This window comes from Vespa mandarinia, chromosome 5 (genome assembly GCF_050613455.1).
Source record: "Vespa mandarinia isolate Hongniang chromosome 5, ASM5061345v1, whole genome shotgun sequence".
NCBI classification, from domain to species: Eukaryota; Metazoa; Arthropoda; class Insecta; order Hymenoptera; family Vespidae; genus Vespa; species Vespa mandarinia.
In genome coordinates, this window is record NC_140814.1 from 6,060,001 (window position 1) to 6,070,000 (window position 10,000).

At 30.0% G+C, this 10,000-nt stretch overlaps 1 protein-coding gene across 7 annotated transcripts in view; it reads right to left on the bottom strand.

Moving 5' to 3' along the window:
- Trpgamma (Transient receptor potential cation channel gamma) overlaps nt 1-10,000 on the bottom strand; it is a 78,534-nt gene that overhangs the window by 22,027 nt on the left and 46,507 nt on the right. For all 7 annotated transcript variants that reach the window (XM_035866248.2, XM_085656946.1, XM_085656945.1 and 4 more), the window contains one exon: nt 2,213-2,502. In XM_035866248.2, coding sequence (XP_035722141.1) covers nt 2,213-2,386 — 174 coding nt within the window. In that variant the 5' untranslated portion in view covers nt 2,387-2,502. The remainder of the gene's footprint in view (nt 1-2,212; nt 2,503-10,000) is intronic.

The following is a 10,000-nucleotide window of genomic DNA, read 5'->3' on the forward strand; positions in this document are numbered from 1 at the left end:
TTGGAGAATAGTAAACTCGACTGACACTTTACGACGTAATAAAAGTAGAAGCTTTGTCAGCTACCGTTTATACAAACACTGATACATAGAAACGTATATATATATATATATATATATATATATATATATACTTATCTTCCAATATAAATATATAAAAAAAGCTTTTCGAATCTCTCTTACTAACGTCTGTCTACGTTCCTTTTTCTTTTCTCGATTTCGCATCGAATATATTTTAATGTGTAAAAAAGAAAAATAAAAAAAAAAGAAAAAAAAAAAAGAAATATAAAAAGAAAAAAAAAAGAACGAAAAAATTGTCGGTCGTTTATAAAAATATAAACGATATTGATAATGAAATTCGCTACGATGAAAGTTGACGAATTTGCTAATTAAAATGTAACGAATGTCCGACGTTTTCAGTATTATCGATAATAAATTATATATACCGTTTGGATTTACACGTACCTATCGTAATAACATTTCAGTTAGATCCTGTTATATAGAGAAGCGTGAAGCTAGCAATATACAAATATAGAATAATTAATTAATTTCGTACAAACGTATCATGGTAATTAATAGGATCCCCGACAGTATTTCCAATGTCGTCTAACAAATGTAGTCTAACTATATATCCATAATACGTGGTACGTATTTATACATACGAATCATCAAACTGATAAAGTTGATATGGAGAAATATTTTTTTTATCTTGCCGATGTTCCTATCAAATGAAATTGATTATCGGAACGAACGATAAGTATTATTCTTTATCGTAGGATTTCCTATGTGTTTTGCGGTTCAATGAATTCGAGGGAAAACTACAAAGTGAGAAAGAGAGAGAAAGCGAGAGAGAGAGAGAGAGAGAGAGAGAGAGAGAGAGAGAGAGAGATAGAGAGAGAGAGGAAAAAAAAACAAGAAGAAGAGAGACAAAGAGAGAAAGAGGAAGTAGTAGTGGTAAAGGAAATAATAAAATGAACGGAGCTTCTCAATTTATTCGCGAGTTTCACAAATTGGATCGACGTTGTAACGTCGTTATCGTCCACTTGCGATTACCCCTTTCGTTACATCGAAAGCTGTTTGTTCGGTACTTGCATTTAAACGAATCAAAAGCATTTAACCATCCTTCTCTCTCTTTCTCTCTCTCTTTCTCTCTCTCTCTCTCTCTCTCTCTCTCTTTCTCGGCCCTCCCCCACTTCCTTCTCCTTCCCTCCTTCACCTTCAACCATTCCCTTTTCTTCAAACTTTTTCCATTTTTACTGTTTCCTTCGTGACCAACTCAGAGAGTTGAAATAATTCTTCCAAATGATAATTACGGTTCGTAATCTCTAATCCGATTTAATTTAAGTATTGTAAATCTAAATTAAATCGTTCTTCCATGTACAAGAAGAAAATTTTATTCGAGCTCTTCATTTCTTTTTTCTTCTTCTTCTTTTTTTTCTTCTTTTCTTTGTTTCTTTCTTTCTCTCTTTCTTTCTTTCTTTCTTTCTTTCTTCATTTTCATTTCTTTCTTTTCCTCACAAGGGAATATAATCAAAGCATCATACTTTTTCTTCTTCAAACGAAATCCTTCGTATGGATTATTCATATTCCATGCTTAAAAGTAATCGTTTGTCATGAGTTAGTTTGTCATGAGTTAGTGAGTAAAAAGAAGGGAGAAGAAACAAAAAAAAAAAAAAAATGGAAAAAAAATCATTGAATTAATATTAAGTACGTATTTTCGTAAAAGTTTCAACGTCATGTAACTCCCTGTAATACTATTAACTATTACTATTAACGAACTTGTTTAAAATGCATGCTTTTCATCAAATATATGAATTAATTTAACAATTTTATCTGAGATCTTTTGAATAAACCAAAGAATCAAAGAGTATACGAAAATATAATGTTAATCCTCTGACATGTTTTTTTACGAACAATTATTTACGCGAGTACGTTATTATTCATTTATTTTTCTTTTTCTTTTTTCTTCTTTTTTTTCTTTTTTTTTTTTGTTCAAAAAAAAAAAAAATATATATATATATACACTATCCGATATATTTCCTAATTTTGATTTGTTGTTCTCGAGAAATCGATTAGGGATTAAAAAGAGAAAAAAAATAATAATAATAAGAAGAAGAAGAAAAAACAAAAAAAAAAAAAGAACGATAGCGTACAACCTATTTCGATCCTTTTAAAACGCTTTAAAGAAAAAAATTGAAAAGAAAGGATATTATACCTTAACTTTTTTATCGGCATCGGGTCTCTCGAGGAGGTTCGTAGTCTGTTGGGTGGTATCTAGGGGTGGCAACGGGGGTGCTTCTGGATCGAAGTTGACGTGTTGTTGGCCGGCACCCCTAAGGAAGCCTCCTCCCGCGCCGGATATTTGACCCCTTGACGTGTTCGTCGCCATTCTTAGATAGAACGTCGTACCAGTGACTGTTCCATCGGCACCTTCCTCGTCGAAATCGTTTTCACCAGGGGTCCTTCCGCCCCTGGCGATATGCTCCTCATCTTCGTACGCGCTTTCTACGACAGAAAAAAGAACAAAAAAAAAATACAAAACTAAATAAATAAAGAAGAAAAATAAAGATGATAGATAAAAGGATACATCTATTGTTCTTCGTAACTTAAATTCTTCTCTTTTTAAGAACTTATCGTTTATCGTGTTGATAAATAAAGTAAAAAGTTTTATGAGAGATAATAAATAAATCCTTCTCACTTATTATTCTATCGAAAAGATCTATTCATTTGCATCAATTTTTTTTTTTTTTTTTTTTTTTTTTTTTATGAAAAAAGAAAACTATCCAACAAAATTATTTTATATATATATATATATAAATAATACAGTGACAAAGATTTTAACATGAAATATACCTTATTATATTTCAAAGAAATAATATTTAAATGCGAAGTTCATTTCATAGAATCAATAAATGTATATTTATGTATATTTCGCGATTTCTGTCGCATATAGATCGATGATATATACTTCCTTTCGAGAAAATACTATTTTTCCCTTTTTTTCCCTCCACCAGAAAAAAGGAAATAAGAGAGAAGTAAAAGGATAAAAATCTTGTTCTCCTTTTATCGGCTCGTCGATACATATCACCATGCTTATATACCTACGTATGTATGTATGTATGTATGTATGTATGTATGTATGTATGTATGTATGTATATGTATATATATATGTATATATGTAAGTGCCTATCTGTGTATATGCAAATAAAGATTAGATGCAAGAGAAGTATATCATAGAAAACAGGAAAAATAGGGGGTGGGTGGTTCGATTTCTCGGTGAAATGGAACGACCCCACCCCCCACGTATGTAATCCAAACGTGGATGATGGATCGAATGATACACTTTTCTTTATTGGTTTTACACAAACAGGCTACAATAAAAACGCTCACGAGGATGGTTTCGATTTTTCCTCTTTTTTTTTTTCTTCTAATTTTTTTTTTTTCTTCTTTCTTCCCTTTTGTTTTACGTTACTTAGCCGTAATAAGTTTATTTCGCCGCTTTTCGAGCTTCTTACATGAGATTCGAGATTTTCGATAAACTTTGGAACAAGACCACGATTCGATTTGACAAACATACAAACAAATTCATTTCGATTTAATCGTAATCCTCGTTCTACGTTCTTCTTACTTTCTCTCTCTCTCTCTCTCTCTCTCTCTCTCTCTCTCTCTCTCTCTTTCTCTCTCTTCTTTCCTCTTCAATTGACTCCCGAAATCGTAATGTAGTAAAAATTCTTATATCTACGTAAACACGTAAAAATAATCGGTAATGGAACGATATGTGTATTGAAAGTGTCTGTTAGTGACATTTCACAAAGTTTCCCCCATTGTTCATGATCGTGTGCTACGATAATTCATTCCTATGAGTTATGCATCCGAAGATGCACCAGACAGGTTGAAAATTATCGTTCAACTTATAACAACGTGAATCCGATATTTTATATTACAACGATACTACAATGACATTTTTTTTAGTTTTGTTCAATCCTTTTCCTTTTTTTTTTTTTTTTTTTTTTTGGATACAATTTATCTCGAATATATTAAAACGTGTGACAAAATCTATTTCTTATAAATATTTCATTGAAAAGAAAAACTATTTCTTTATATATATTTATTGAAAAGTGTACGTAAGATATATTTTTTTCGTTTGTATTTTTATTATTACTTTATAATATCGTGAAACAATATAAACGTTACGTTACTCGTTAAACGAAATCCATAGAAAAAGACTTTTAGAAAAGAAAAAGAAAAAGAAAAAAAAAAAAAAAAAAAAAAAAGAAAAGAGAAGGAAAAAAAATACTAGTTCGATGGAGAAAGCCAAAGTTTTTTTTTCGTTAGCGATGATAATAAAATGCAACAAGATCCCTGTCTACTTGGCTATTTTCTTCGTACTTGAATATCCTTCGTTTTGTCTCGCTCCTTTACCATCTATAGCTCGATTTCTAAGATCCACGGATTCACCTTCTTACTCTTTTGTCTTTTAAAAATATCGAGATAAAATTTTACTCTTTCTCTCTCTCTCTCTCTCTCTCTCTCTTTCTTTTCTCGATATCCTCGAGATTTCCTTTTCCTTAAGAAAGAATCTTCTATTTAAAAGAAAGCTTCTTCGTCACGTAACACGAGTTTCAATTCTCGTTAGTTTAGACCGGTAAAAGATATTTTCTTAGAAATGTCAGACACTGAGAGAGGAAAGAAGAAAAGAAAAAAAAAATAATAATAATATTAGTAGTAGTAGTAATAATGATTAAAAAAAAAAAATTAAAAAACATACAAAAAAAAAAAAATTAAAAGAAAAATGAGGCAAAAAAAAACGAGAAAGAACACAAAACAAAAAAGAGCATTCGAGATCAACGTGACCGTCGGCATTAGTAGCTGGAGCTAAAATGAAATTTCATTCGACGAATGCGTGTGAACTTTCACGTAGAATACGACAATCGTATTCAAAACTTCATTCATATAAAACCACGAAGATAGATTCAAGTGGAATAAAAATTTAATAACGTTCTCAGACGAACCATTAAAGAGAAAAGAGAAAAGAGAGAGAAAGAGAGAGAGAGAGAGAGAGAGAAAGAAAGTAAGAGATATAGCACAAATATATCACACATAAAAATGATACAGAAATGAAACAGAAATGAAACGTTCTTCTCCTATTCTGAATGACTTTTATTTCAGGCATTATGAGAAACCGACCGAAGCTTGTCTGGTCAACATAAACCATATATCATTTTCCTATTATCAACTTTCGAATTGTGGCTTTCATCGTTTAAAACTTATTCGTAGAACCTAGAAACCGACAAGGCTGTTAGAATTTCGGATAACACGAGTTTCGAAACAAGTCGTGCCATCTTTCACACTATACATGCTTATTATGCATACATATGCATATTAAACATATATATACATGAATAAATATATATATATATATATATATATATATATACATATATACATATATACATCTTCTAATAATTGCGTGGAAACTTTACGAGAGGCTTTGCCCAAAGGCTGTTCGTTATAATGATGGTGTCTCGTGTTGAAGACGGAACAATTTAAAGTAGATATAAATTTGAGTTTTAAAATATAATATAATAATAAGAAAAAGAGACTTGATCAAAGAAAAGTTAAGAGAATATTGCTATCCCTCTCTCTCTCTCTCTCTCTCTCTCTCTCTCTCTCTCTCTCTCTCTCTCTCTCTTTCTCTCTTTCTCTTTCTCTTTCTTTCGCGAGTTCTCGCTCTATTTTAAGTTCTTTAACGTAACCCAAGCAAATGAAAAGAATACGACAAGTTTTCTTACAAAGTTTAAAAAGTCTGACAATAGAAAAGAAAAGGGATAGAAAAAAATTATTTTATTGGAAAAAAAAAAAAGAAAAAAAGAAAAAAAAGAAAAAAAAGAAAGAAAAAGAAAAACTCAATTCCGCTATCTATAAGATTTCGCAGTAAACAACGTCAAAGATATATTTCCTTTACTCCCGTGGAAATCTTTCGGGACATATCTCCTCCGTATATACATACATACATACATACATACATACATACATACATACATATATATATATATATATATATATATATATATATATATATATACTATATATATAGTAATGTCGATTTGTAAGAAAATCGAAAGGGGAGAAGCACTTTCTCGAAACTGAATTCTTTACGTGGCTTTTCTTTTTGAGAAAAGGACACTGGAATCGTTTTCTTCTTTTAAGAAAAAAATATAAGAAAGATTTCTTCGTAAGGTTTCAAAAAGAAATATATATATATAAATATATATATAATATATATATTTATTATATATATATAAATATAAATATATATATATATTTCTTTTTGAAACCTTATTAAGGTAGATCCAAATATATATGTATATATATATATGTGTATATATATATATCTACCTTCAGAAAAATTCAATAAATTGTTTCTCTCTCCTTTCCTTTAAATATTACTAAAAACAAAATTTGACATGGTATGGAGAGACATAGACGATGATAAATTATATTTCGACGATTTTAATTTTACATATTGGATATGTCAGAAAAATTGACGAACAAAATTTTCTTCTTTAAAAGATAAAACCCTTCTCTCTCTGTCTCTCTCTCTCTCTCTCTCTCTCTCTTTCTCTCTCGCTGTTACGAAATCTTGCGACCTCTTTCGGGTCATTGAGCTTAACGCGAATCGCGTGTTTACATGCGAGCTTAGATCGATAAAGACGTGACTATATGTACGTGCGAGTATAGAATATACTAATACAACTCGACATATTGCACCTGCATCTAACACACAAATTCGATTCCTTCTTGGTATATCAAATATTTCTTGCGTGCTTTCGTCTCGGAAATTCGATGTCGATCGATGTTCCATCTTGGCGCAACTTTCCTCTATAACTTTACTCGTTAAAAGACAAAGATCGATGGCTGTGCCCTGATTGCAACGAAAGACCGAAAGCACGAGAGAAAGAAAGAAACCTAGAGAAAGAGGGAGAGAGAGAGGGAGGGAGGGAGGGAGGGAGGGAGAGAGAGAAAGAGAAAAAGAGAGAAGGAGAATTTCCGCTTAATCACGTCTCAACCTTTAAACGAAGTTTGCTAGATCGATTTAACCCTTTAACCGACATTTCTTTTATTTTTTTTTTTATTTTTTTCTTTTTTTTATTTTTTTTTTTTTTTCTTCACCAACGAACAAGAGAAAGGAAAGGTAGGGAGAAAAGAAAAAAAGAATTGTGATAATATAAAAAAATATCGAAACTCAACTACTACTATATATATATAAATAAATAGTTATACATTTTACTCATCTTACATATATAAGCCAGGATTAAAATGAACGACAAGTACTATGGTTTCATCTAACAAATTCATTCGACTATGAAAAATAGGAATCGTTAACGCGAACCATATATTTCTTACTTGTTTGATTAGACGATCGGCGACCTCTTGCTGAGTTAAAATCGGATAAGGAGTCGAACTTGGAAGTACCAACTTCTCGAGCACGTTAACGGAATTAATATCCCGAGTTTCGAAATCTGCTAGTTAATCGACAATCAGGAGAGAACGAGAAAGAGAATCATATAGAAAGAGAGAGAGAGAGAGAGAGAGAGAGAGAGAGAGAGAGAGAGAGAGAGACTGAGTTAGCACTGCAGGGAGGCCGATGCGGTAGTCGACCCTTGTGCTATACTACACCTGTTGCTCATCTTCCCGTAACTATGTGTACGTTGAAAATAACTTAGCAAGCCTTCACACGTATCTATGTATTCTATGTATGTATATATGTATGTATGTATGTATGTATGTATGTATGTATGTATGTATCTGTAGAAATACATTAATATCGGGTTTAAGAAAGACTTGCACGAACGACGAACTCGTAGGTGAATGCTTATGCAGCGTGAACGTCGTGAACGCACGCGAACGAACAATTGGCACGAATGCCTTGTGTCCGTAACATTCCTAACTGATAAGGAATGTTGTTAATTACGTCGGTAATAGTACGGAGCAATTTTATTTCATCCCTTTTATTCTCTTTCTCTTTTCTCTTTCTTTCTTTTCTTTCATTATCGTATAACGAGAAAAGATATTTCATGGATTATAATTATTTTTCAATTGGAAAAATACTAAAATAAAGATTAGGTTACAATGATAATTAATTATCAATATAATACAAGGATATATTCTGAACGTATGAACTTTGGGATAATTTAAATGAAAAAAAAAAAAAAAAAAAAAAAGAAAAAAAAAGAAAGAAAAAGGAAAAAAAAGGTGGAGGGAAAGAAAGAAAGGAAAAATAGACGGGGGAAAAAAAAAAAGAAAGAAAGTCCGTAATGAGAGTTCAAAGAAAGCCATGAGATAAACGTAGAGGAAAGATTTATCGAACTTTTGTCTTTTTAAAGTCGACGAGAATCTTTTACGAGGAAAGAGGGAGATTGAGCTGCGGCATGCGGCTTTTTACATGATTGACGTGTTTGTTCCGTGGAAAAAAAAAAGTACAGGAGAAAATGAAAGAAATGGAGTAAAGAAAAATAATGACATGAAGTTATTACTTTGAAGAGATCAAATGTACAAAGATAAAGAAAAAATGAGAGAAGAATAAAGTAAAAAAAAAAAAAAAAAAAAGAAAAGTTTCGACAAAGGCAAATCAAAATTCCTTCATCAGAAAGATCAGAAGGATCAGAAGGATCAAAAGAGATCACGTTTTCCGGAGATCTTAGATTTCAGATTTATATATACATATATATATATATATATATATATGTGCCATTAATTTAATTTAATGTGCCATTAAATTAAATTATAACCAAAAATAAACCAATGTATCAACACCACCTAACTCGATTTGTTCTTAACCTTTGGCCTTAATTAATTTAAAGGGATCTCATTGTTGCCTTAAGATCATCCATCATACGGTAAGTTTTATAATGGTTCGTGCCAATAATAAGTTCAAAAATAATTCTTCGATTTTGATTTTAAAAAAATTACATTTTTAAATTTTCGTAAAAGCTTCGAAAATTACGCTAATAATAGTTACATAATAATAATAATAATAATAATAATAATAATAATGAATATGCAAAATAATTTTAATTTAATTTAATATATCAATGGACATAAATTTTGCACTTAGAATCGTTATCTTAAATTAATACCAACAAGAATAAACTTTTTAACAATTTTTATCAGTTATTTTCTTTCTTTTTTTTTTTTTATTTGCATTCTGACGAGTAAACATCGAAATTCGTCAATATTTATTCTTATTTATTCTTATTCATTCTTATTCATTCTTATTCATTCTTATTCATTCTTATTCAAGAACTTACGAAGTATCGATATTCATCCGAAAGTATTTCCAAAAACTTTGAAATTTTAATAGCTTTAGTGATATTTTCTTTTACACTTGTCAAGTTACAATAATGTATTTTTTATTCTCCTTATGTTCATCATAACATTCACATTTTTAGTATATATTAAGTATATACTAAGTTAATGAAAAATTCTTATTAATAAACACTTTTACTATGGATTATCATATCTTTAATAAATATTAGTTTTTTCTTTTTTTTTTTTTTCTTTTTTTTACATTTAAATAACAGTTGTAAAATACAAGATATGCATCAGCTGTTTTCTTTTTTACTCTCGTTACTATTTTTTTTTTTGCGTACATGAATCATTCTATTTTCAAGCTTCAATTTTTTTTCCAATTCAATTCTGCTCTTTATTTTACATGAATCATGAAATTTTAATATTATACTGTATAGTACATTATATTATTATTTGTGCATACACACACGGGCGTTATAAAATGTATAAAATAATATTTAATATATAAGTATTCCATTTAATTATTCTTTTTTATAAAATATTCGACGAAGTCTCGTTTTTCGTCGAAAATTTATACATCAATTATTATATTACTATTAATTATATTTATTATTTCTCCTCCATTTATATCGTAAAATGAATGCTTATCAACGAGCTGTGTCATATCTAATACGGATCTAACGATACCAT